At 38.8% G+C, this 27,832-nt stretch overlaps 1 protein-coding gene across 5 annotated transcripts; it reads left to right on the forward strand.

The window, feature by feature from the left end:
* Positions 1-27,059, forward strand: LYPLAL1 (lysophospholipase like 1). 5 transcript variants are annotated; one of them, XM_065058498.1, is made up of 6 exons: positions 114-275; positions 4,368-4,467; positions 14,647-14,816; positions 20,191-20,214; positions 26,062-26,177; positions 26,807-27,059. In XM_065058498.1, exons 1-6 carry the CDS (start codon positions 191-193, stop codon positions 27,038-27,040), a joined length of 729 nt encoding a protein of 242 aa, XP_064914570.1. In that variant the 5' UTR covers positions 114-190; the 3' UTR covers positions 27,041-27,059. The 5 variants fall into 5 exon arrangements, with proteins under 5 accessions (XP_064914565.1, XP_064914566.1, XP_064914567.1 ...); XM_065058496.1 differs by lacking the exon at positions 114-275 and adding an exon at positions 299-728; XM_065058493.1 differs by lacking the exon at positions 4,368-4,467 and having other exon boundaries at positions 1-275.
* The last annotated feature ends 773 nt before the right edge of the window (positions 27,060-27,832 follow it).

The raw sequence follows: 27,832 nt of genomic DNA on the forward strand, positions 1-27,832 counted from the left end.
ACATTTCGTGATTCTATGATCAGTTCAGCCAGAGCCACCAAGGCCGCGGTGACGGAGCCAGGGCTCCTTCCGCCCACAGGCACCGCCGCTGCCCGCCCGGCCCGGCAGCGGAGCCGCCACTGCGCCGGCGCGGTGTCCGCGCTGCCGGCAGGGCCGGGCTGGGAGGAGGCAGCGGAGGAGAGCCGTGGGTATGGCGGCATCCGCAGCACTGCAGAGGAGCGTGGTGTCTCCCGCGGGCAGGCACACCGCCTCCCTCATCTTCCTGCACGGCTCAGGTGGCTGCTTTCCCCCCGCTTCTCTCCCCTGCTACCCCGGGGCGCGGAGCAGGGGCTCGGCGGGCGTCGCTGCCCGCTGGGAAAGGCGGCAGGGGCGCTGCCCGGAGGAGGCCGCCCTCCTTCCCTCCGACCGCGGGGCCGGGGTGGTTGCCGTCTCCTCGCCGCCTCCTCCTGCGCGGCGGGGCCCTCCCGGGAGCGCGGCGGAGGACGGGGCAGGGCCGGTCCCCTCAGACCGCGGCGCCCCGGTGCAGCGTGAGCGCTCAGCGGGATGGGCCCGCCGCCACGGCAGCCGCCGGGCTGAAGGGCGAGGAGCAGGGCCGTGAGGTGTAGGGCTGTGAGGTGTGCGTGTCCCCGCGGCTGCGGCGTCCCCTGGGGACAGCGCTGGCCGGGAAGGAGCAGCCTTGCGGGCACAGTGTGGGGTGTGTGCCACGGCGGGACTCTCCCGGCCCTGAGGTGAGTCCGTGGGACATGTTTTAGGTCTGGTGCTGTTATACACCAGCCTGGTTCGCTTCGCCATGGGAGCAGACGTGTTCCAGAAGATGTTCTCTTAATTCATCCACTCTAAGGGCAGCCGCGTGCAAAGGATGATTTTCATAATTAAAGCGGCATTTTTAGGGTCAGACCGAGAGTATTGTTGACACCTTTTGAAAGCTGGTGTTAACAGAGTGACTTCTCTCGGTTCAGAAGGTTCCCAGCTGTGTCTGCGCTGGCTTCACGGCCAGCACCTGCAGCAGGGAGTGACCTGCCTTAGTGACGCGTCTGAGGGTGAGGGGGTGTGTTTTATTGGGCTTTTTCCTTCAAGGATATTTCTGACCAGCTAAATAACAACAACAAAGTCCACAGGACTTCACAAAAAAAAAAAAAAACACACAAAGAAACCAAACAAACAAAAAACTACACACAGTAATCACAGGTCTTTACAAGATCAAGGCCTTGGGAATCACTTCTGTTGAGCTTTCTGTGTGCACTTGGCAACATGCTCAACTCCTTCAGTGTCTTTCCCCTAGTTTTGCTTTTAGCTGATGCTTCTGTTTAGTTTAGAAAAGATGTACATGCTTATTAAGTTAGTTTCATTTCCATAATCTAGTTTAATTTTGCTTTTCTCAAGTTCTGTGGCTTAATGAAAGTGAGAGTTCATAACATGTCTTCAGCCCTCTTGTTAACACTTAACATTTTAATGCTTGAGGAAAATATTTTCTCCCATGGTGGAGAAGTAAGGGAAGATTATGGTTAGAGGTTGATTCCACATGTGGTTAAATAGTCTACAATTTTTCATTTTTTGATATGAATTTATTCATAATGTTTGCAGTGGGGAAGTATGAAAGTGCTTTTATTTGGTTTTGCTTAGCAGTTCCACAGAACAGAATTTCAACCAGCAGTAGCCACAGTGCTATTGCTGTGGGCTGGCCCGTAAACCTGAATTGGTACCTTCTGTACAGTGCTTGTGATGGGAAGTGGCAGTCAAATGGCATGGATCCATTTGGTTCATAATGCTTGCTCCAGACAAATTGTAACAAGCGGCGCATCTAAATACTGTAGAAAAATATTAAAACGTTCCTAATACTGTACATCAAATTTAGGCAGAAGATCCATTTGGTAGCTCAACAGAGAAGGCAAATGGTTATAACAAATGTATAATAACTTTTTAGACTTAGGTTTACAACTTTCGCATGTTGTAACATGCACGTTACATGTTGTTAAGTTTAAATTTTGCACAGAAAGAAAATTTGGAAATTCAAGCTGTATTCAAAGGGAAAATAATACATATTTTACTTGGCGAGGCGAAGATACTGTTTCTGCCATTGGTCTATTTCAGATTTGGAAACAGACAAAAAGCAGTACTGTCTGTGCATTGTTTGCTGCTTTTTAATAGTGTTCAAGAAAAGATACAATGCTAAAAATCTAAGAACAGCCTGAAACACAAATCTTCCAGAAAGCTGTTAGGTTTTGTTTGGTGTCACAATCTTTTATCTTTCTTCCCCCACCTCCAGATTCTGTTCTTACAAAATCAAAATGTTACCTCTGCGTCCAAGTGCTCAGGGTGATTGCAGAGCATTTGGACTGTGGAGATTCTGGACAGAAGGTCATACATAGTTAAATTTTGTCTTGCTTAATGAGTTTTCTGTGAACTTTTCATGGATAAACTAGCTTTGTTAACTGCAAATGCTTCTGCTGATGTTGGCGAAGCTTAAGAAATGCGAATAAATAATAAAATATGTGTCCTGTGCCATTAAGGAGTTTGTAACGACCTAAGTATGTTCAAATTCTGTGAGCATTCAGATGGTTGCTTAGGTTGACCTACCTGAGTGTTGGTCTTGTGCACGTCCTTGGAAAGCCAAGACTTCTGCTTTCTAATTGAAAAAAGAGGAGTATATAGAAAACCAGATATTTATTCAAGCCTCCTTAAGATGTGGTGTACATAAATTAGTGACAGTAACCCTGAGGAAACCCTGGAGCATCTGTTAAGAATCAGAGGTGTGTTTGGACTTCAGACCATGCTACTCACATAGGCAAGGTGCATGTGGGACTGTGTTCTGAAGTATCCAGTTAAAGATGTAGCATTCATTTTACTGTTTGATGTAGCACAGAATAAAATTTGTGTCAGTTTTGTGACCCTGTTGCTTATTTGTCACTTGGACTATTTAGGTCAAACAGAAGCAACTTCACAGTTATGCCACCCATGCTCAACAGAAAAAAACCTGCTGTATTTGAATCCTTTTGCCTTCCATTTTAATTCTGAAGATGCATTAATTGTATGTGTAAATAAAAACCACTGTATTTTTTTTTTGGAGTGCTAAAGCAAGAACTAATCTTCTCCATTTGGGAATTATAATAATTGTAACAATAAATTGGTATATTAATGTGGCATTGTTCAGATGAACCCCTGTAATGTGGCAGTAAGCCTGGCTTAGGACAGTGATATTTTTAGTTGTGGTTTGGCCATTTTACTGTGAAGAATAGAGTGAGTTCTAAAGTTAAGTTGACTGATTTGAGATAAAATAAGAAAGAATACTGATAGATTAGCAGTTCTAGTTAATAACGTGGGAGCCTCAACTTCAAACAAGATGAAGGTGCTATGGCCTGAGTCGCAGCAGTGAAATTCTAGTTTGCTGAATCCCCAACAAATTCTTAGGTTGAACATTACTATGTGTTGTATTACTGCCTACCACAAACTATGCTCCTTGATGGAACAGTTTCCTCAAGATTGAAGTATTGTTTCACTCTTACTGGAGAGCTGTGTGTGCATGCTGTTCAGATGGGTAGCAATGAAGTTATGGTTGAAGATACCAGTGATGTAAAGACAAGCTCCAGAAACTGTCTGGTGTATATATGTATAATTGCTTAAAGGAACATGTGCTGTCTGCATAAGGATTCATCCTATATATCTGTTTATAGCACTTCAGTCTGCATGGATTTTGACTGTAGGCTAAGTTGATAAGAGTAGGAAAAAACACTTTGAGACTCAAATCTCAACCAGCTTTCCAACAGAACTGTGGGATTAAGGTTTTTGGTGAGCCTGCCAGATATTTTAACCCAAACTAATCTCTTTAGTGCTTCTATAAAACATTGGTGGTGTATCACTAATACTTCTCTTAAAGTCTATGTGTGATATTAGCATAGTTAAATGTGAAGACACTTTTTATTGCTCTTGACTAGGTTTTGAAGTGGCTAACATAAAATTTTACGGCAAAAGCAGTTATCTTTTCTAAGGGTAGCAGGCATTTTATTTCACTTTTTAAGATGCTTAACAGGGATAAACAAAAAATACTGATATCAACAAATAAGGTAAGTTGCAAGTAAGAGGTAAGGCCTTGTGCCTGATTAGGAGATACTTAAGCCGTTGGACGTAGTAAAATATTTATTAAACTTATGCTGTGAGGACTCTGAAGTGGTCTGTTCCTAGGAAGTTTTGAGTCCATCTTTCTTGGAAAGGGGATTGAGGTTATTCTAGAAGGTTTTTTTTTAGCTTTTTTGAGGATTAATTTTGTGATTTAGAAGTTAGGACAATCTGGTACAAATATATTGGACATTGTATAGTTTTCCTACTAAATGCACAGTATAATTCGTGTTATAATCTTCTGTGTAATACAGGTGATACTGGCCAAGGAGCAAGAACATGGATAAAACAAATTTTGAATCAAGAAATGGCTTTCCAACACATAAAAGTAATTTACCCAACGGCTCCTGCCAGGTATTGTTTAAAATATTTTAACTGTAGGATTAAATTACTCTGTTCCAATACTGTAAAACACGCTTGTGAATATTAGTACAGACTTTCATAACACTTCCTCCTTCTGTCTCATGTGTATGTTTTTTGGCAAAACTGGAGTTCAACAGTGCATTGCTACTCAGGGACTAAGATTTTAAGTGGTTAAGGCTCTAAATGGTTAATACTTCCTAGAAGTCATGGTCTATAATTCAAATTCAGGTATTGTCCTTCTAGTATCTTTCTATCTCCTTAATATAAATAGAAGAAGATACTCCAGAGTCGGTTGTAATGACATTATAGAGCCACGTTCTCAATCACAATCCTACTTATATTTACTCCCATAAATTAACGACTAAAATATTCTCTTATATTTAATGCCAAGTTTCAGTTCTGAAAGTGGTTAGTCTTTTTGGCGGGTAAGATGTGAAAGATCTTCAGCTGCTAGAGAAAGGAGTGGGAGTTTAAAATTAACATTCCTTCTAGTTTGAATCCTGACTCAACTGTTTCAAAGAGACTAGAGTTCAATATTCGCTGTAGGCACAAATCTCGTTATTAAATGACATGGTGTGTTCAGAAATAAAAATATTTACCCCTCAGGATTTGGAAGTTAATGGAGTCAAACCTAAAGGCTAAAAGTTGGACACCTACTTCCATATTTAGCTACATAAAGATATGGCCTTATATTTCAGAAATGTTTGATTTTTCTTAATATAAATTCATTTTAAGGTGTCTGTGGCTCTAAGTTAGGAAAATATTTCCCTGAAGGGTAATGGGGCTTAAGTTTCTTTCTGAATTTGTGCATAAGTGTAGACGAATGCTGAAAGGAAAAGGAAATTGTGACATTCTACACAGACTTTCGAGGTACAGAGGTTTAAAAGTCAGAAAAAAATTTCTTGGAGGATATAAACAAGTATAATAGCAGATTTTGTCTGACAGTTGCTAATACGTGAAAAAAACCTTTCCTTTACCATGTATTTTTATGATCTACTTAGGCAGGAAAAGCAGTTGAGAGATTGCAGTGTGAATGTACTCACTGTGTTGCAGAAAACTTAAGCATGTGCGTGGAAGTCTTTGAAGCAGTGTGTTTCGGGTTAGTAGGTAGCGAATATGATTTTCTGTAAATAATGTACTCATTACTTCATTGATGACAGGCTAAAGTGACGGCTAGAGTTATCAGTGGCACATCACACATGGTGATGGCTCCATTTCTTCCCTGTCAACACAGCAGGTACTGGAAAAATGCAGGAGTATTTGCTTCCTTATGGAATTATTTTTTCTTCACATGTTAGATGCAGCCAGAGCACCCCAGACCACATCTGTTAGGCCAGTCCTGCACTCTTCCAGCCCACTGCTCTTTTGGGTCCAAATCCTTTTCTTAGGTGTTTTGGTTTCTTTGGATAATTACAGATGTAAACTATGCATAAATGATTAACCAGTAAGATCTCCTGACTCAAATGAGTGGTGTTTATGGGGAATTTTTTTTATCTTAAGACTGTGGATCTCAGATGGGGAGCAAAATACTGTTGTAATTAAGAGATGTGAGAAAACAGCTCCACTGTCTCTTTTTTCAGTTGAGGTTACTTGTGTTCTTCTCTAGAACATATACAGGTCATGCATGAGTTGATTCAGAAGTGCTTTTAGCGAAACTGAAAAGTTGTAGATTCAAAGAATAAAAAAAATACCCACACTGTTTGTCTTTGACTGTCAATATGAAGTGTGCTTGGGAACATTAGTGTACAGCTGATAAGCACCATCAGCTGACGCAGTGAAATAAACCAGATGCCCTTAAGTACAGTAATGTTTGCCACTGTTTGCAGCAATGCTGAAGTGAAGTTTGTGAAGATGTGTTATTGGTTAAAACCGAAATTACAGAAGCCTTAACAGACCCATTTTATGTTGTTCTGGTATTCAAGTCCAAAACACATTGTGCTTTTTGAAACATTTGTAATAGTTGCTCTCCTTTCTTCCACAGAAAGGAAAAACATGGCCTAGAACATCCAAACTTGAATGACAGACATTAAAATAATTATATCTGCAGTAGGAACTGAAATAGATGATCTGATTTTGTGTATGTGTGCATGTAGGTATGTTTTGTTAAGATTTCCAAATGCTTCTGGCACCAACAGGGGAATTCAGCATCCTTGATAATGAGACCTATAGGTAGATGGCTACAGGCGTGTAATGCTGCTGCTGAAGGTTCTGATCCAGTCTTTGATCGAGTAGAGACAGAGTGATATTCTGGTGGAAAGCTGTGCTGATGGGAGCAAGAGCCTCTGTGGTGGCACAGCCTGCCGCTGCGTTATCAGTTACCGGAGGAGAGTGCAGAGTTTGCCAGCGGGTTTTTACACCGATGGTGAAATCAAGGAAAAGCTTAAAGTTAGGCAAGACCATATTAGGATTGCTTGGCTAATACCCTCTTCTGGCAAAATACTGTTAATGTGGATGGAGTTCATACTCTATAAACTCCCGTCCTTTCCAGCATAGCTTACCACATGCACATTCAGTGCTCTCCGGCAAGGTAGTTATGCCAGTAAAAGCACGTTTGATGATATAACTGCAATGTTAGAGGCTTTGGCAGGATGAACTGCAGGTCAGGAACACCTCTTCATGTTTTTAATGGATATAATTCTGCTGATAGATCTATAGATTTGGCCTTATACATTCTTCATCTCTATCAAGCAGAGTTCTGAAAAGCATTTTTGAACAAAACATTGAAAATTATTCTTTTTTTTTCCTTTGTGGAGGGTGGATGGGGTTTATGTTTAGGTTTTGTATAGGTTTTATCCCAGGAACTAAAACATATGTATTTTTCATTTACTGCAATGTCAGAGGTTCAGGGATGTTTTGATTCAAGAGTCAATATGTTTGAAAATTATTTTGGAAAACCAGTGCAGCATATAATCTAGAAGAATTCTAAAACATGTTCTCTGGCTTCATTAGCATTGATTTCAACAAACACTAGAGAGGATACTTCCATTTTACAGGTAAAAGCACTACAATATTACTGAACTACATTTTGTAACACTGTTTATTCTTTATAGGTCTCTGCAAAAAGTCACGCCTTTTTAAAAAACATTTAATTATTTCTATAATGTGGAGGGTCTGTGTAGAGCAGGGGTGTCAAACTCATTTTCACCTGCTTTTCTACTTCCTACATTTATACAGTCCTAAAATTACATTTGTCTGTTTGAAGGCAATTGCGAGGCTGATGTGGCCCCTGGTGAAAATGAGTTTGACACCCCTGGTCTAAAGGATGGTCACCAGACATCCCCTGCCAGATAAGTGTTTGCAGCACTTTGTCACACTCATTCCCCATGTCTTTGGAAAGTCCTGTGAGTCTCATAAGTGTTTGTTTCCTCAGCAAAAATAACAGAATTTAGAAAGTGCAGTTTCCTACTAAAAAAGAAAAACTTGCAAAATTTTGAAGTGAAATGCTTGATAAAAAACATGCTTAGATAAAAAAGGGACAAATGGGTTTGAAGTCTCACTATGATGTAGTGAGAGTACTGGCACCTGAATTTGGAATATGTTTGGAACTAAAATGCATGTAGCTGGGGCATGCAAGTTTTGCTTTATAAATGAAAATTTTTAGACATTGCTCAGAGAGGTTTTATTTTTGTCTCTGTAATGCATGCAACTGGGATACTTAAAAATGAGAACTTGTTTCTTATAGGTTGTTCATTTAACTTTATCTAGCTTTCTTTCAAGATTAGTGCTTCTGTACATAGATTCAATTTGAATTCTTATTTCCTCTCCCTTGTAATGCTAATTTATATAGTTAATTAAAAAAAAAAAACAACCCACCAGCTCAAATGGTAGCCCTAGTAGCTGATGCAATCCCTAAAGCCACGTCTACAGTAATAGTTTTAAAGGAATGGGTTTCCTTTTTCCTTTTTTTTATTTGGGTCAGGATGGCTACAGCTTTAAATACTGTTTCAGCTGCTACAACTGTGACTTAAACATTAGGTTTCTATTGAGTTTCTAAATCAGAACTGAATACCACCCAATTTAACCTTTTTATTTTTTTTTTAATAGAAAGTGATAGTTTAAATTGGCATTGCAGGAGCTAACGTGGTGAAGTTAAAACCATTTAGGCTCCATTTGTTTTAATAAGTATACCTTACCTTCTATAATTCCCTTAAAAAATCTAGGTCAAAGATTCTTTGCGTTGTCTGGCATTCCATTCTGACAGTCCTTCTCTTTAGCAAGTCGAAGTAAACTATAAATACTTCTTGGGCTATTTTGTGGATCCTTCTGTCATTCACTCAACATACTTTTCTGTGGCCAATAAGTCTCCATCCAGAATTTTTTTCTGGTTTTGGTGTTGGTTTCGTTTTTTTTTGGTTTTTGTTTGTTTGTTTCCCTCCCTTCCCCCACTCAATTTGTTCTAATTTCCTTTGTCTCTAAGTATGTGGATAAGAAGGGCTGTTTGCCGTTATATGGCATGGTACTCCATCCTTTCCCCTGAATTCACATCTTTGCCGGGCTGGTGGTGGAAATGAGTTTCATCTCATCGTAGTCCCCCTTTGGCTCTCTCACAAAACCACCAGACGGTTTGGCACTGTCCGGCTGCCTTGGCAGAGAGGCCTGGGACTGGAAAAGCAGCGGGGGTACTGCAGGTCAGGCTGGAGGTGGATTGGCATCGGGGAGCGTGCACAGTGCCTATCGGATGAGGTTTGGCTCAAGCAAACATTATTAATCCTTCACTTTTGTAAGCCCTAACCTCATTCATAAATTTAACACAAAGAGGTCTTTCTAGAGGTGGAGGCTTGAAGGACCAATGGAAAGGATTTTGATTGGTGTCATGGGGTGGTTCTTTCATCTCCTTCTGCAAGTAGAAATATAAGATATTTTGCATAATAATGACAGAAGCATGCTTGGATGAACTTTTTATTTTCCTTTTATTTCTCCTCTTGCACTAGGTGAGGAAAACATATGGATATGCATACATGCAATGCTTACATCATATACTAAATACCATGTGGAATGCAGTAAACACTTGTCAGAGATACTTTAGTCATGCTTCGGGAAAACACAGTAGAATGATGGCAATAACCTTGGATTTCTAATCCCTTTAACTACATGGCGCTCTTGGACATCCTCTCGTTTTTCTTCTCTCAACTGTTTTCCAATACAGAAGAGCTGGAGACAGTGGTTTTTATATGGCCCCTCCAGCAAGCAGTTGTGGGGTTCTGTGTCATTCTGTGCTCTTGCTTTACAATCTTTTCAGGGGTGTCTCTGCTTAGCTGGTGCCTTTCGTCCATCTTCAGTGTTGTTTGCCACCAGCTTGTGAAACGTACCACTGAATCCAAGAGTGTCTTTCAAATCCTGTAATGGAGAACTGCTTCAGATTGGACCCTGGTTTACCTCTTGCCATTTTCTTTCAGTGAATTCATGAAGTAGCCACTATTAGGTGGTTGCTGAGAAACTGGCAGTGTCTGTAAAAACTCATTTACAGTCTTCACAGCCATCAAGTTATTGCCATTTATCTGATTAGTACAGATCTCCACAATTTACACCAACAACCCACCCCACAAACCAAAACAAAAACAAAAACCCTACTCAACAAAACAACAGAAACAAACTCAGAATTTGACCTGCTGACTTTTATGTCATCTTCTATTGCAACTTCATCTTGAATGACTAAGGTTTGTCCAAAGTAACAAAAGTTGTCAGCATATTATTTCCTCAGATAACCATTCTGTACTGGCTCGGTTAGCTCCCATTTCAGGCAGGCTACATCCAGAACAACTCTTATCAAAAATGTTTGCATATGGTTGAGTGAACAGGCACAGCCTGAAATTACTCCTCATGGAGGTGACTCTTGCCTGCCTTAAGGTTATTTCCAAGTTAAACTGTTTTAATTTCTGACACGTTTTATACTATGTTACCATACTGCTTCCTTGCTAAGGTGTGATGAACCTCAGTTTTAAGGCAGGATATACCTTGGACTAGAGATTTGAATTACACTTCTGATTTGATTAGGTGGATTCACTGCCTTCTCCTACTCTTTCTTTTAAAATTCAGTTTCTGCTTCAAGCAGACAGAATTGAAAAGCAGAATTATGAACCAAATCTTCTATTGCCGTATACTAGTATCAGCAGTGAGATGCTAGCAGAGAATTTGGGACTGGGAAGTAACTTTGCTTTTATTGGAAAAACCTGCCATGAGCTTTAAGAGAGTCAAGACTTGTTTCTAGAACTTAAGGAGTCTAGGAGTATTCTCTGTATATTTTCTCGAAGGGATGCATAGACTTCCAAAAGACAACATTACAATGTCTCATGTGATTCTGTGCCTCCTGAGAGGAGATGCATTTGGGAAGGAAGCAAAAATAAGTATTTAAAAAAAAGAGATTTTCCTCTTTCTTTCTTTGAATCTTGAATTCTAACTTTACTGAAAATTCTCAGTTCTGTCTGACATCTTGGGAAGTTCTGTCTGGAATGTGAAGAAAGCTGTAAACCAGCACCTGTGATCTGGGTTTTATGTGACTGTATTAGCAGGGTGATCATAGCACTGAGTGTGAAGCCAGGGATACTATTGTGCATCAGGAGAAGTTGTTTGGGGAAGAATATTTACGATTTATCAACATGCTGTCTGTTACTCTTATGTTTCTTATTTAAAGCAGCGAGTAGTGCTGGCTTCTCTTTTAACATGAAATGTTGGACAAGGATAGTGATTTATTAGCTAACAAACAAAAACACCTGCAGTTTTATGTGAATTGAGATGCTAATAGCATTATTTGGTGATAGAATCTGACATGATTTTAGATCTGAATTTGAACCTTGTATAGTGCTATTCAGTTGCTCTCCACTTTGGTTAAGATAATTTTATACTATTTAGCACAATTCTAAACATGGTTAAGAACGTCCACACTATATAATCTGTGCTCCAGGAAGGTGGAAACAGATGGTGTTACTGCTTTCTGCTTTCATTGTATTTTCATCATTGGTAAGCAACTCACATTAGCAGAAGCTAACCTATCTTCACTTTATGAAAAATTACTTCTGTTTGAGTACATGTTTAAAAGATTGAAAGGATGAGAAATACTTACAGAGATATTGCAGGATATGTTTTTCTTGTAAGACATACAAATATTATATGTAGGATCATGCTGAAACTGCAGTCTCGTGTAAGAAGTGTATGTGTGAGAAAACAGTTGTTGATACATGCACACCCTTAAAAAATAAGACCTACAAAGTAATCAGAAAACATGGTCTAGAGTGATTTGAGGATGTTGGAAAGCATTTTAAAGATTCATTTCTTCTAGGTGCCTGCAGTTTCCTAAATGCTCTTTGATATTAGCATGCCTTTTCTCTTTATTTTTAAATGTTAAGAGTTCAATTTGTAGAAAACTCTGTTTCAAATGTCTCTTAAAAACGGATACAAGTTTGGAAGTCCGATATATTCAAGAGAGAGGGTTCTTGATTCTTGTTTTCTTATACAGATTTGAATCTTTTGAGTGCTCCAGAGCAAGCAAAACAAAAACATGCACTCCTTTTCAAACTAAACAAGCAAAAACAAAAAAACCCCACATACAACTTGAAGGGCTATATATTTTCATTCCAAGTTTCAATAGCACACGTTTTAGAGGCATGGAGTTGTATTTTTAGTATCATTTTTAAAAGACAATAAAGAAAGTGGAGTATAGCAGAAAGAATCATTGGGACTAATGTTAAAAGTTTTGGTTTAGCTTAGGAAAGCGAAAAATCAAACTTAAAGCTGACCATTGGGTCTGACACTGTTCTTAACTGACCACGCTCATCTTGCTGGATGGAATTCTCACTCCACTTTATATTTCTTTGCTCTTGTGTCACTGTAATGTACGGAATTTTTTTTATTATTTTTTTCTTTTGTGGTTTAATTGCATGAAAAAAATTTGTGCTGTATTCTTGGAGCTGTGCAGATGGTTCCATGCCAAACATATTTGTTTACCGTGGTAATGTCTGAGTTGTAGTGTGCCAGCTAATAAAGGGATTTATTTAAGGAACAAGGTGAATGACTAAAACAGATGTGCCAGTTGGGTGAACCATTAAAAGAATCTTACTTCTCATCTTTATGTGAAGGTTATTTTTAATGCATTTCTGAGAAATCAAGAGTGGTTGCAAGGATGTTGTTGAGACAGCTGAAAGCACCTTGTCCATTTGCTTGGGGGCCTTCTGCTATGGACTTAAGACACGTTAGCCTTTCATCTATCTCACTGAAAAATTTGCAAAGACAGCAGGTACAAGTCATGAGTTTTGACATTTGATCAAGTATTATAATCTTGTAATGGATTTTGTCCTATTTATAAATTATATGATTCTGTCTTTCAGTTGTGGGGGAGCCTGTTTTAGTATTTCTGTAATGTAAATGTGAATTTCTGTAATGTAATACAAATATGTATCTTCATTCCATACAAATTCTGCATCAATGTGCTGGAATAATCCTAAATCCTTACACATCTTTTCTGACACAAATACAAGGTAGTCTGGTTTTACTAGAAAATAAAGCATTCTGACTGCTAAGCATTTTAACCAGGATTGATCTCGAAGTCTGAAAGTTCTAAAGGAACTAAACCATGAATTAAATGCTGCTTGCCCAAGGGCTTAGTCTGTTGCACATCACATTGTCCAAGTGGCTTCCAGAAACTCCACTGATTCACTTGATATTTTTGACCATAATGTCTCCTCTTAGCATTTGGAAGACTTTTGTGAATTAGAGATTTGTAATCTTTCATTCTTAGGTGTTGATCAATTCATTTGGGAAAAATCCTGGAGTCAGTGGTAGCACTAAGGAGAAGTTAAACCAAGAAAAGCAAAAAAATAGCAAAAGCATTTAAATATTTTTTAAACTTAGCTTTAGTCTGTTGAGTGTACAAAATATTTCCACTGAACTTCCTTTGATCTAGTAGGTGCCTTTTTTCTAATAGACAAGTAAGGGCTAATTAAAAAAAATGTTGATTCTGGTGCTTAAGTATGTGGTTTGTTTTGAATTAAGTAAAGAAGTAAATCTGTGTTCTATTCACACAAGTTGAAAATGAGAGAATATTGCTCTTGAATGCTCCTGCTAGTGGCAGTATTTCTGGTTTAGAAATAGCCATTTATGTATGTGAAGCCTCTCTGGTATTAATAAGGGCAGAATTTTTTCCTTCATTAATAATAATTGAAATAGCAACTTTCTCATTTTAAGTTAGTTGTGTTTTTGTTTCATGCTAGTACTATAAAAAAAAAAAATCCAGAGAGAGCACGGAAGTCAGTATCAGCTTTTTAGTGGGTTCTCATCCAGCCAAATTTGTCAAAGCCTGTCTGTTTGTAAGCAATGATCGTAATCTGATCTGAGCCCATCTGAGCTTAGGTAAAAATGAAAAATGTGCCCCCTGATTAAACATTGCAATTAAGGATTTGAGGGAGCTTGGTTTTGAGATGAAGCATTGATCTTGTAGCGGTATGTTTGGTGTTAAATTATAGAGCCATTGCAAGGCAATTAGATCACCTTTCTTGGGATTTCGTGGCTGCTTTGAATTGTAGCTTCCTTGGTTATCTGAGGTTTGGGCAGCATGTTAAACCATTTAAAATATTAATCTGACAACACAGTATTATGGCAGGGGGGGAGTATCATGTCTCTAATTGTGTCTGTGCACCATTTTTTTCAGTTATTTTTATGAGTTACCTACCCCACTAAGGTGAGAATAACTGTATTTATTTAAGAAAAAGAAAAATTGACAGAAGGAAGAAGCTTTTGCAAATACCTAGAGGTTCATAATACCTATCTCCTGTCAGTTTCAACAAGAATGAGACAAGTAAATCCCATAAAGTCCCACAAAGCTGTCTTGTTTAGCAGTTACTTCAGTTTGTCCTATTCCAAGGTGGATTTCATCCCCGACTTTGCTTAGGATTAAGAACATCTTGACGATTAAGATTTAAAGTGTTGAGCTGACCTGATGAACCTTGACATCGAACTGACCGAGACTTACATTTTACATAGCTTCCAAATGCTGTCTTCATTCTCGAAGGACTGTGTTTTGAATGCAAGGAAATGCAATGTGACTGGATATAAATGGAGTTAGACCTGAAAGAGGTTCCTTCTCTCCTTTACCAGAGAGATACTGTATTGTTTTTATTTATCAGTTATGCTGAAGGCTTTTGATCTTATCATCTCTTTTCTTCTCTTCCACCATTGCAGGCCATATACACCTCTGAAAGGTGCCATGTCCACTGTGTGGTTTGACAGGTATAAGATCTCTAATGACTGTCCAGAACACATTGAAAGTATTGATTCCATGTGCCGGGGTCTCACAGACGTGATCAATGATGAGATTAAAAATGGTATTGCAAAGAATAGGATACTAATAGGTAAGTGAGACTTATTAATGTATTTATTTTAATGGTTTTTAATTGCTAAGAGATCATCTACTTTAATTTATTATACTTCTCTTCAGCAGCCAATGCTCAAGAATTCTGAATCTTTATGGAAACCTGTACCAGGTGGGGAATGTGGGTAACTGTAGGCAGTGTCCTCAAAAATGTAACTTAAAACTGTTTTTATTGTAAATAGTCACTTGTAATCGTTATTTAAAATACAGAGTGAGCGGTGTTATGCTTTCAAATGTACATATTTTTACTGTTTCCTTTTGGCCCTTTTCAAGAATGGAAAGGCATACTTTCCCAAAATTACTTGTATTTTGGAGAGTGGAGATGTGGCATATAAATAAACAGGAGCTTTTCCTTACTGCTCTAATCAGTTTGGGTTAAGTTAATTCATAGGGAAAAAAAAATTTGCTTGTTACCCAGCACTAAAGATAAGCATTTGATAACAAATGAAATATCAGCTGTCATAGCTCATATGTGTCTATCTTCCTGTCTCTTTTAATTTCCACTAATTGCCAGTAACTTTCACAGTACTTCTGTGAAATAGTGGCATGTTGAGGCACAGAATTTGAGGGCAATGGAGTAGCCTGTGTCAGAGAGAGAATGAGAATTCACAAGTCTTTGGCTCCCTGTCCCATCCCTAGACCACAGACTATTTCAGGTTGGGGGAAAAACCTCTTAATGTAGGAACTTATAAATCTATGGCTGACTAAGTCATGCCATCAGAATCCTGCATGGTGGACCACTACTATTCAGCCTGCAGGTTTTCTTGGTTGCTCTTTGAAGGCCTCTGTTTACTTTCCCTTTCTGGCTAGTTGCCCTGGCTGCAGAATGCATTGTTTTGGACGGCTGTCAGCACAGACTGTTTGATCTGTCTCTCCTCTGTTATACCTGCTGGCTTGGAAACAGCGGAAGAAGCAGAGGTGATTTTCTGTAGAGTGAGCTGGGAGATGTTCTGTGTACAAATCCAACTCATTACTAGGATTTTGTCCTTTCTCTGTAGCCATCAAAATTAGAGCTAGTGAGACTGGAATATGAAATTTGTTTTACAAGTCATAAGCAGAGTAAGGAAGTTGGTATGTGCCAGTTGTTTCAGCCTGTAGGTTCTTTGGAAGTCCCCATCTCTCTGTTTGCATTCCTCATCTGTAAATCACAAATAATTGTACTTATTTTCTCACTCTTGAGAGCTTTGATTTCAGGCTTCCAGAGTAAGACACTGTTTCCTTGCCTCTGTGACAGAGACTACATGTCTACGTCCTCACAGCTGGATCTAATATTTGTGCAACATGCAAAATAAGGCAGCCCTGAATTAGCTCCATCCACAGTGCAGAAGGAGACCCACATGGATGCATAAAAAATTTGCTAGTGGAAAATGAATTGTGTCACTCGTGGCTGCACAAGATTAAGTATTATCCTAGAAGAACTTTGTGCCTTCTCTGCACAGGTTTTCTTGATTAACCAGTGTGTGATCCAGTGGAGAATGAAACTTAGGGATCCTGCAGGGTTTCTGTGTGTAAAGGTTGGGTTTAGTATCAGTCAGAGTCAGCCTAATGTGACATTCTTAGTTGTTTTAGGTGGGACTTTGTGCAAATAATTGTCCATCTTCTGGCATTGTTTCTTACAGGAAATTAGGAATTCTGTAAAGGCACCTGGTAGCTTCATAATGTTTTTGATCAAAAGAGAATATGAGGCTAAGGTTTGATTATGAAGATATAGTCAGTATGTCTTCACCAAACTCTTAACATTCACTGAAAAAGGAAAAATGGGTGGCCTGAAATTTTTCTGAGTTTGGGAGAGATTGCTGTACAGGAGATAATGGAAGATATGATCACTTGCTTAGAATGTCAGAGAACTAAGTCCTATCAGATCTTTTTAGATTTCTCTTTGAAAAAGTCAGGAATTTCCATCTGGTACAAGAAGAGGAGGCTTGATGGGACAGGTGGGGAGCAAACAGTGGATTTGTGACTGCTGCTATGATCGAGTTGGAAGAGGCACCTTTCTTGAGGTGAAGGGAAAAGTAAGACAAATAAGAGGAAACCATGGTGGAGTTTTGCTATGAATATTGCCTTTGTTCATTCGTTTGTGTTGAGTCATGTTGGAGATTCATAATGGGGATACTGGAACATACCGTATCGTATTATGGGAAGTAGAGACAAAATAGTTGAGAGAAGAGACTGGATGACTTGGGAGTCTATGAAGAGCAGCGGGGGCCTTTTCAGGTAGGTCACAGAAGCCAAGAGAGCAGAGCAGTTGCATGAAGAGGTGGTTACAGGGAAATAAATGGTTGTTAAAGGGTCAAGGAGAACTGGGTTGTGGGACTGTCTGTTTTGTAATGAGTGGGAGTTTTAATGAGTGGAAAGAAAACAAAATTACTATGAGGAGGGTAACAAGATTGAAGGTTATGGTTTTATATGGAATAACGGACTAGAAATTACAGACTGAGGGTGAGTGTCAGATATTGTTAGATGAGGGCAAGCGAGGTGTTGGGCAAGCAGGAAGGTGGGCAGCTGCTGACAGCTCAGAGGTGTGGGATGAGAAGGCAAGATCTGAGGGAGCACCATGCAAAGGAGAGCGAGTGGGAAGAGAGGGGACGCAGTGGAAAATGAGAAGCCAAACCAACACCTGGTGTTCTGGGGGATGATTCTCCTGGAGCTATTCAAACTTTCCACAAGGCTGAAGATTGTGGGTACAGTAAGGTCATTACTTCTGAAAGAAATTATATCCTGTGCTGTTTGTTTCGGTAGCACGGTTAGCTCTGAAGTCCACAAGTAGCTGCTTGTGGGGCAGAATTCTCAAGCTGGGCATGGAGACCAGTTTGTGCAATTCCTCTCCTCTTTTTCTACATCAAGAAAAATACAGGTGCAGCCATGTGAATCTACTGAAGAATTACTTAATTCACTGGAGGTAGAGTCTATTATTAAAACCTCCATATCAGTTCAGTGTAACAACCGGCATACAGTAGTACATGACTCATCCACCCATTACTGTTTCCTGATGGTTTCATGAGTTGCTCTACTGCTTATACAGAAGTCTTTTGAAGGAAGTGGAGTTCTTGTTCATTACAGTTTATTTCCCCTGACCTTGAGGGAAGAAGGGGAGACTGAATGTGATGTATAATTACTCAAAAATAGTTATATCGTTCCCAGAATTTGATAATGGAAGTCACTTTTTAGCCAAACATTCCTGTTGAGTTACTCTGACTGGTCTTCCTGGCCAAAACACTTATTGCACATAATCCTGTAAGTAGGTTTATATTGACTTTGGAGATAAAAGAGGACGATAAAATTAGTCAAATTCTGACAGTTGGAGCTTTGATAGTATCCCTTCTTAAAAAATGAATGTATTCCTTCTTTATAAATGCCTGCATTCATTGCTAAATTACCTAAACAAGCCAACAGCCACATTTTAACATGTGGGACAATAATTTCTTTTTCTATTTAAAGTTGAGTTGGTTTTTCAGGTGGTAGTGGTTTTGCTTTGTTTTCTTATGGTGTTTTTTTGTCTGCTGTTCTTTGTTGTTGTTGGTTTTTTATTAGCTGCTTCCGTAGTGATAATGCACTACAAAATAACTCCTCTTATGTGGAAATTGTCAAAGATTTCAACAAACTTATTGAAGAATATGTTAGAATCTCTTGAGAGACTCATCCATGTCACATATAGAGCATTCTGATAGTGCTCACTTTAGTCAGCTGTGCTTCAGTGAAAGGCGGGTTTTTGTTCTCTTTTTTGTTCTTAATTTAGCACTACTTTCTTACTTTTTGAGGTCACATTTTGTGTAGCACAGAAATGCTGATCCGAGCATAGTGGTCTCTGCCACCTGTAGTCACTTGTGTAAGCAGCCAGTGAAAATAAACTTTCCATAACAGTCCTGTAGATTTGACTGTATGCCAAAAAACACATGCATGATTCCCGACCCCTTGTACTGTAACAATAACATAAGACACACAACCACTTTTTGTTTATTGCTAGGCTTCTTACAAAGCTACTGAACCATGGTGGAAGTAACATGAAAGCTCTGTGCTTCTTGTAAATATTAGCATTTCCGTCTCTCTCAGTGTGTGTGAGAATGGGATGGGGAGGAAATACCTTGGCTTTGACATCCCAGAGAAAGAGGATTCTGTAAATATGGGAAGATAAACAAAAATCAACAATAAATTGTTAAAATGTTGGGCAGACTACTTCACCTACAATCTTGGTATTTTATGTATTTGGCTTTTAAGCCTTTTGCTGTCACTCATCCTGTCTTGTATCTTCTGTCTTTATTAGGAAAATGTTGCCTTTCATTTAGAGGCACTTACTGCCTTGCTTTAACAGAGTAAATTCATGGTTTTATATTATCATTTATCACTGCAATTCAAATGAAGTTTCTTTCTGTAGCACCCGTTATGTGGCTTTGTGGTTTATCTAAATTATGCCTATGAGATGCTGGGCTCAAAGCAGTACTGTTAGTCCATCCACCCCATAATACCAGCAAACATATTAATTTTCAGTGCATTTGCTCTTATTTTTTTGCACCTGAATGGACCATTTATTTTTCTTTTGGGTCTCTACTACTCTTTTTACCTCCCAGTGTGCAAGCAAGAGACACTTAACAAAACATGGTTTTCATTTCGTTCAAAAATCTTGAGTGTGTCTTTGGTTTCTAAGTCTTTTGCTGTCACTCATTCAGTAGGAGATACAAATGCTAACAATTTTAAGCAGAGAGTAGGATCCACCACTTGTCACTTTGTTTCCCGGCTGTTGGTGGTGTCTGTATTAATGTATTTAGAAATGAAGGTCTTTGAGAGGTAGCATATTCTCGGTTTCAATCTGCATAGTGATTGACAGGCTTAGCAAATGATAGTGAAGATTAGGAGTAAATAAGGCTCACAGCAGTAAAACCAAAAATAATTCAGTCATAATTCAGCCTTAGTAGAAAATCTGTTGAAAACTTATGCTTACTCATCTTTAATAAATGCTTGAATTCGGTCCAAAATTAAATGGATGGATGGGCTTTTAGAATGCTTGAGAGTCATGTGTAGACATGCCACAGGGTGCACATTAACCTGTATGTACTTCACAGTCATGCCTACAGGATCATAGAAGAGTGAGGCTTAACAACGTTCACTAAACCATCTTCATGTGTCAGTGCAGGTTTAGTTCTATTTAGGCAAATTCTTACCATTGCTTTTCTGACTACTTCTGAAGATTTCCGTTAGTGAAAGGTTTGTAGCTTTCCAATGCAGCCTGGTTTTGTGCTTCAGTGTTCTTCACTTTGGAGAGCCTATTTTCTAGTTTCTTTTCTGTGATTCAGTTTAAAATCATGAATGCCATGAGCATAAAGAATAATTTATTCTTTTCCCCTTTCCATGTTTCACAGTTATGCTGACTGTCAAAATGACAGGTAAGTGTTGCAGCAGGGCTGTGCTGTTGTCCTCAGAAATAACCAAGAAAATAAGATAAGTAAAGCAAGCCATAGGTTTGGTAGAGTAGCATCTTAGTAAAAACTGATTTGAGACTTTTCATGGATTTAGTTTTCCTTTTAGTGCTGAAAATTAGAATTCCTTAGGTACACGTTGGGTTCCCCTCTGCTACCTGTATCGGTTGAAAATAAACCCGTGACTGCTTCTGATTTTACCGCAAGTTGATACATTAGAAACTATTGTGTATTTGTTTCTACAAGAAAGCAGTAAAACTTGTACCACTTAAATATGCAATTCAAAATGTGTTTTGACTGGTTAGAAGGTTGGGCAGCAAATTGATTCATGTTCCTAACAAGGGGAAGTGGCCAGTCAAGGGAAGTTACCTTTGTTCTTGTGAAGGCTCTTGGTTACTGAGTAACAAGCAGAATAAAAAAGCTATTAAGGATGGAAACCATTCAGTGCAGTTCTGCTGGTGTGTAAGGTTAGTGGTTAATGGAGTTTCACGAATAGATTAAAGGGAGAAAATCGCTGCTGTGAGGAAGCTCACTTGGGAAAAAGTACAAGTTTGAGCACTTACACAGGAGCAGTATTCAGGGAGTTCTGTGGAGAAGGGAATTTGCTGTTCCACTGGCATTTGTACTCTCCGCTGATAGTCATATATGAGCACTGTTAAATGCATATAATACTTCCATTCATGTATGAAAAAGGAAGGTTGAAAGTCATCTTCTTTGCAGATAATATGCAGAACAAAGTTCAGCCGTTACCATTAACAGAAGGTAAATCACAGAAAGCCCCAGGGAGAGTGGAAAGTAAACTGAAATGCTTAGGGAAAAATTCTCAATAAAAAACAGGATAACTCTCAGTTAAAATATCTAAAGAAAGGACAAACTGAGAATCAAAAATGCTGAGAGAATGGAAAGAAAATGAGGCAAGAGCATGTAATGTATTGTGATTAAAACAGAATGGGCAAAGACAATTTCTAATTGTGCTAGTGTAGCTTCATACAGCAGAAGAGTATTTGTCTCTCCTTGCACTGGATGCTGTAGCATTCATCTCTTGCCAGTTCGTTAGCAAAGCTACTAGAGAGAAACTAGTGAAGAAATATTGCTTCAAATAAGCATCCCCAAACCCACCCCTACACCCAAATCCCAGTCTTTATCTCATCAAAGACGGGGCTTAGCTTCTCTTGTTCCTCTGTTGGTTCCGTGCTGTAATGAAGCAGTTTCTGCTTCTGCCACTCAGACTCATGTGAGAAGACCTCAAGGTCTCGCACTAAATATGATTAATAACTAAAATTTGTTTTCTATGGCTGTGATTTTCTAGTGTGATTTCTAGTTTCAGCTTGGATCACTTTTAAAAATTATACTGGAAAGCCCAAAAAAGCAATCTGGTTTGTTGTTTCCTAAGTCCATAATGATTATCTATATCAGATTGACTACGACATTTTACAGTCAGGTCTGTATGAATCGGGAAGCAATCAGCAATGTCAAACCTGTGTTTGTTAGAGAGGTATTTTTTCTGTAAAGCAGAATTAGAACCTAAAGAGCTTTCTGCAATCAGGAGCAGGTCGTTGCAGGCATTAAATTGGAGCATGGGGGGGAAAGCAGATTTTTTAGCATTCTCCTGTGTACAGGGCACAAGAGAGACGCTAAATAAAGAAACCTTTGTGCTAGATAATAAAGTTTGTTATTTTCTTAGATACAAACTCAAACATTGTTAGACCAGATACAAAGAAATGAATAAAGCTGCAGATAGACAGTAGGTAAATATTTGGTTTCCTGAACTCAATATAATGTTGAAGTGTCATCATGGACCAGATTATCGTTTCAGACAGATATAAATGAGGAACGAATTAAAATAAATCAAGATCTTTAGTGGAAGTGAGCTTGAGCTTTTATACAAACATTTTGATGTTTAAAAGGCTCCTAAGGCCATTTACAAGCTCTGGAAAGAAGGTTTTATCACTGAAAATTGTCAGCTGTGATAAGGGTTTCTATTTTATTCAAGCAGGAATAAATTACATATGAGAAATTCAGTCTTTGTTCACTCTGTTACATCATCGTGTGGCTGGGGTAACCTTAACATAGTTACAGATGATATTCCCACAAAGCCTGTTTTGTTTTTAGTAAAGTATTGCATGTGAGTTTCCTTCTGATTCAAATGCTTTAATTGGGAAGTGTGATGATCCTGGAATTTCAGCAGATCTTTCTCAATTAGCAAAGCAAGTTATGAGCAGCTTGCTTCTCACTGCAAAGGGGCCTTGCCTCAAAACCAGCACTACACAGAAGCAGATTTGAGCTCATAAATGCATACTCGAGGGAAGGTTTTTTGCAAGTGAAAGAAAAGTGCTTTACTTGATTCCATTTTCTATGTGCTCACCTTGTAGCCTGTTTGTAAACCTACTTTGTAAGGCCGGAAAGTTAATGCAAATAGTTAGGTGCTTTCCTGAACTGATATCCTAATCATTGCAGAGCCGACACTTTTAAACTGTTTTGAAGCATTCATTACAGGTCTCTTAAAATAGGTGTAAGGGGAAAAGTGGAAAATGAATGTACTTGTTATGTGAAACCTATTGGCAAGTTCTGCACTTTTATGCACAGCATTTGTACTTCTTGGAAATAGTCTCAAGCAAACGGCTTGCTGTGTTCTGCCCATCTAAGGTTGAAATGTTGCTGTGTCATTTTTGATCTGGATTAACACTGATGACACAATTTGCTTAGCAATGCTGTGACATTTACGTATTCTTTATGCTGAGGTCATTGGTGTACATAAGCAAACTTGTACTTTTGTGTTTTGCTTACATTCTGACTGTCACCTCATAACATTTTTTTCTGTAATATCTGTATCTGTCTCTTTTTTTTCCTTAATTCAAAATTTGAATTCTTATAAAAGTTCTTGACAGAGCATGTCTCTTACATGTTATGTCAAATTTACACTTATACCAAAATAATTCTTCTAATAGAAAAGAATTGTCTCCAAATGCTTATGCAAATTGTTATGTTGGAAGCATTTACCATACAGCATTTACTCAGAGATGGTTGTGGTATTAAGTGGTAAACTTCAGGTTTTCCCCTGGAAAACCCAAATTGAAAGAACTAGTCCTTTGTATTACATTTTCTCATAGTAGTATGAGCCACATGAAAGAACCATTACCTAATAGTCTTCTAAACAGAAGGTGACTGCATTGTCAAAGACTGCTGGTGAGTAATTGCAGATAGTGCTGCCAGATTGTGACTAACTGGGTACAAAATTTTAGATTAAATCATTTACAAACTAGTAATGATTTTTCAATGCAGCTTTTTTTTCTCCCTGTGTTCTAAAATACTTAAAAGGGACTTCATTTTATATGTGGACAAAGTATATCTGTATTTATTTGTAAGCAAATGCACAATGGTCTCTTAGAGTATAAATGCTGCTTCTTTGGTTTGGAGGTGACAGTATCATTCAGAATGACTGAAAGGAAATGAAGAAGTAAATTATCAGATGTGTCACAGAAGAGAATAAAGAAAACTTCAGCACAAGATGATGTTGCTTACATAGCAACTTAGTGGAGCTGTTGTATTTTATGTAGTTTCTCAGAAGGCTGTATTTTTCTCTCTCTGTGAATGTGGGGTCAGTGGTGTTGAATTTTTGTGGTTACTATGACACTTGTGCAATGTATATTTTTGTTGTTGTTGTTGTGGAATTCTTTTCCATGTAATGAGAATCTGTCGGTAGGAAGTAATGATGCATATGAGAGGCTTGTAGGACTATTCTCAATATTTTTATTTTTGTTAAGACAAGGTTATTCAAAATTTCAAGTGATGTGGGCTGTGTGAGTTTTTAAGGTGTGCTCTGACCTTGTTTACCTACATTCATTCCTACTTTTCCTAAACCACCTTTGCTTCTGAAATGCCACTGGGCACTTAGACATAGTACATTTAACTTTGAACTGGTTAAAGATTGATTTATAGGGCAAACAGCGGGTCCTGGCTTTATTTACCAAAGATAAATATCAGGGTATTATCAGCCCCCTGGGTGCATACCTAAGGGATCCCAGGTATATCTTTTAGTTTGGGGACACAGCTCTCCTAATTTGATTAAGGACTGTGTTTGAAAAAGGAAAGCAAGACTCTGGTCTTCTGCATTGTGTGGTCTTGCTCTTTCTCAGATCCAAGCTCTGTAAGTCAGGAACCTGCAGTTACCGCCCTTGGTTATGATCGTGTCTTAAGGCTTCATGGTGACAGTAAAGGAGAAAGAAGAATTCAGTTGCAATTCCAATCAGAAAGTCATGAGAAATAAAAAAAAAAGTATGGGAGAAAGAAAGAAAAGGCAGGGAGGGAAGGAAGGAAGTCTGATGAGGAGCGGCTGAGGGAACTGGGGCTGTTCAGCCTGGAGAAAAGGAGGCTGAGGGGAGACCTTATCACTGTCTGCAACTACCTGAAAGGAGGTTGGAGCATGGAGGGGGTTGGTCTTTTCTCCCAAATAGCAAGTGATAGGATGAGAGGAAATGGCCTCAAGTTGTGCTGGGGGAGGTTTAGGTTGGATATTACGAAAAAATTATTCACAGAAGGGGTTGTTGGACGTTGGAACAGGCTGCCCAGGGAAGTGGTAGAGTCACCATCCCTGGAGGTGTTTAAAAGGCACTTAGACAAGGTTCTTAGGTACACGGTTTAATGCTAGAGCTAGGTTAGGTTATGGTTGGACTTCATGATCCTGAGGTCTCTTCCAACCAAAATGAATCTATGATTCTATGATGGGAGGGAGGCAGGAAGGAAGGAAGGAAGGAAAATACTTCATGTCTAGATTAGTCTAGTGTATTCAGGAGAATTTCCTACACAAATCCTACCAAATCTTCCAGTCATAACATAGGATGGACTGTGAGCTAGAAGGCCCTCAGACCTGTTGGGACTTGCTGTAAGAGGATTCTCCATTTGGAACAGTCTCACTTCGACCAAACTAATGTTTATGATGTGCAGCACATTTGCCCCTGAGTTTGCACGGGCCAGGGATGTTCTGTGTGGCCTCAGGATCCAGCAAAGCACCACAGTTGCAGGGTGTCACTGGGCTCAGTTTGCGTGCTTCATGGCCTTTCTACTGGTTGCCACCTCTGTGCCACAAGGGGTTTCAGCAGCTGGTCATTCTTCACCCTAGTCCTTCTCTGGATACAGTCAATATAACAGCCTATGTACTGTGTCCTTGTGAAGTGATGCGGTAATCTGGGTTTCTTTCCTAATGAACAAGCATTGGTTGTGTAAAATCACGCCTGAGGAATTATCTGACATACGGAATAATTGTAGCTAAAGAGACGTATGGAAAACAGAAGGCCATTAGTTCAGAGTCCTGTTAGAGCTCAGGTGGGGTACATTACAGTTTTTCCATATTCATTATCTATCCTAAGGTGCAACAACAAAAAAAACCCCTGTGTACTAGTCTAGTGTGGTGAATGTTCAGTGGTGAAGCGAATCTTTTGCGTGTGAATGCTACTAGCCGAGCAGAAAAAATAAGTTGAATAAAAAAACAATGAGAATTATCTTTGTTAATGTCAGAGAATATATGGCCACAGTGTTCAGTTGCCTGGTAGGGACCATAGATGAATGGTAGCTGAAGTAATGGCATTTTGGCTCTTTTTTTTTTCTCAGTAATGAATGTTCAGCAGTACTTCAGCTCTACAGCTTCTTAATTGAATCATGCTTTACTTTAAGAACACTGTGGCCTTTATGTTACTTGAGATTTTTTTTACTGCATTGTGGATAAAATAAACAAATCTGAGCATGAAATTAAATTGTATGCTGGGTTGCAAAGGCATATAACAAAATCCAATCTTTGTTTCTTTTGTTGCATCCTAGGAGGTTTTTCGATGGGAGGCGGAATGGCGATGCATTTAGCATATAGGTTTCATCAAGATCTGGCAGGAGTCTTTGCTTTGTCTAGTTTTCTCAATAAAGACTCTGCTGTTTACCAGGTGAGTGTGTGGTAGACTGTGTGGAAAAACTGCTTAACTGAAAGAAAAGCATGATCATTAAAATTGAGTACAGCATGTTTATTCGTCTGAGGCAATTGATTAATATTCTAAACTTATGACATTTCCTGGAAATTGCTAAGCAGAGTATTAGGGATGTGAGGCTTTAAAGCTGTCCTTACATGATGTTTTGTTGATTTTTTGCACAGACAGTACAATTACTTTATTCTGAGTAACTCAGCCTAGAAGGCAGATTAACAAATGAAATGCTTTGCAAGTTGTCCTTGATTGTTAGAGAGTTCATGTAAGTGTAACTATTCTTCGAAAATTTGTGATGAATTATAATACTCATGGGCTCCATCTGCTGTCATGATTTTTTTATATTTCTCTTACTTGGAGAGGGATATAGACCTTAAAGTAAACCCTATCATTTGTCAGGAGTTAGCACACTGGAATTTGAAGCACAGGATTTCTCCAGTGATATTTCCTTGTTCACTTTTGTAGATATAGTACGATATCACCACTAAAAGGCAGGTTAATAAATGAAATGCTATGTAAATTGTCACCATGTAATTGTAACTGTTCTTTTAAGAGTCTCAGTGATGTGTCATGACTGTTTCTTCTCCATCTAGGCTTTGAAGAAAAATGAAAGTGTTCTTCCAGAATTATTTCAGTGTCATGGAACTGCTGATGAACTAGTTCTCTACTCATGGGGTGAAGAGACCAACAAGATGTTAAAGTCACTGGGAGTATCAGCGTCACTTCATACTTTTCCAAACCTTCATCATGAGTTAAACAGAACTGAAATAGAAAAACTAAAAACCTGGATTGTAGAGAAATTACCTCTTGAAGCAGCAAATAAATAAAAGAAGATGCAACTTTTAACATGCTTTTTGATTTTTTTTTTTTTGTGCATTTAAGACCATGCGTGGCATGGATATGGGTGTCCCATGTACATACTATAAGCACAGCTTCAGGTAGACACATTCCGTAAAGTTCAGTTAAATGGTGAAATGATGGTGCTGACTATTAACACACTCATTTTATCATATGGGTTTCTTTTTCCTTGTCCAGTTTTTAAAGACACATCCATGTCAGTCTATGGAAAGTAATAGCTGATAATAAACCCATTCCTAAGTAATGTAAACAGTATTCAGGAAGCATTGCTCTGCATTTCCCAAATACTTTTTTTTTTTTTTTAAGTCTGTTCTAAGGTGGAAAAATGTACAGTGGTGTGGTTGTCTTTCTAATGGCATTACAACTGAAAAAGGCCAATTATTGAAATAATGCACTTTTTCGTGTAGAAATTTCACTGGCAGGGACTGTGTTGGCTTCAGTTGGATTCTCAGCATATGGGAATGAACCTGTATCAAAGCAGAGTTGTATCTCACCTCAAAAGATTGAGATTTGTGTTATATTTTTTTTAAAGTCCTAAGTGGCTGTGTTTGGCTATACCACAGGCTCTTGTTATTACCCATTCTCATTGTATTGTTACTCAGAGATGTAGCTTTATGTGAATTACTTGAGTCCTGTGTGGTTTACAGTCTAGGTTTTTAAAAAAAAAAAGCGCTGTCATGATTTTTAAGACCTGTCCTGTTTTGAAGAAATCATTCTTTGGGCACTGTTCCCATAGAAGTCTGGTTTTGCCAACAGTTTTA

The sequence above is a fragment of the Columba livia genome, chromosome 3 (assembly GCF_036013475.1).
Source record: "Columba livia isolate bColLiv1 breed racing homer chromosome 3, bColLiv1.pat.W.v2, whole genome shotgun sequence".
NCBI classification, from domain to species: domain Eukaryota; kingdom Metazoa; phylum Chordata; class Aves; order Columbiformes; family Columbidae; genus Columba; species Columba livia.

What these genes read in the sequence shown, in the direction of transcription:
- LYPLAL1 (XM_065058493.1), top strand. Translation starts at nt 16, where the DNA reads ATGATCAGTTCAGCCAGAGCCACCAAGGCCGCGGTGACGGAGCCAGGG. An exon ending in GCTGACTGTCAAAATGACAG is followed by an intron (nt 20,215 to 26,061) that starts GTAAGTGTTGCA and finishes GTTGCATCCTAG; the next exon opens with GAGGTTTTTCGATGGGAGGC. An exon ending in AAGACTCTGCTGTTTACCAG is followed by an intron (nt 26,178 to 26,806) that starts GTGAGTGTGTGG and finishes TTCTCCATCTAG; the next exon opens with GCTTTGAAGAAAAATGAAAG.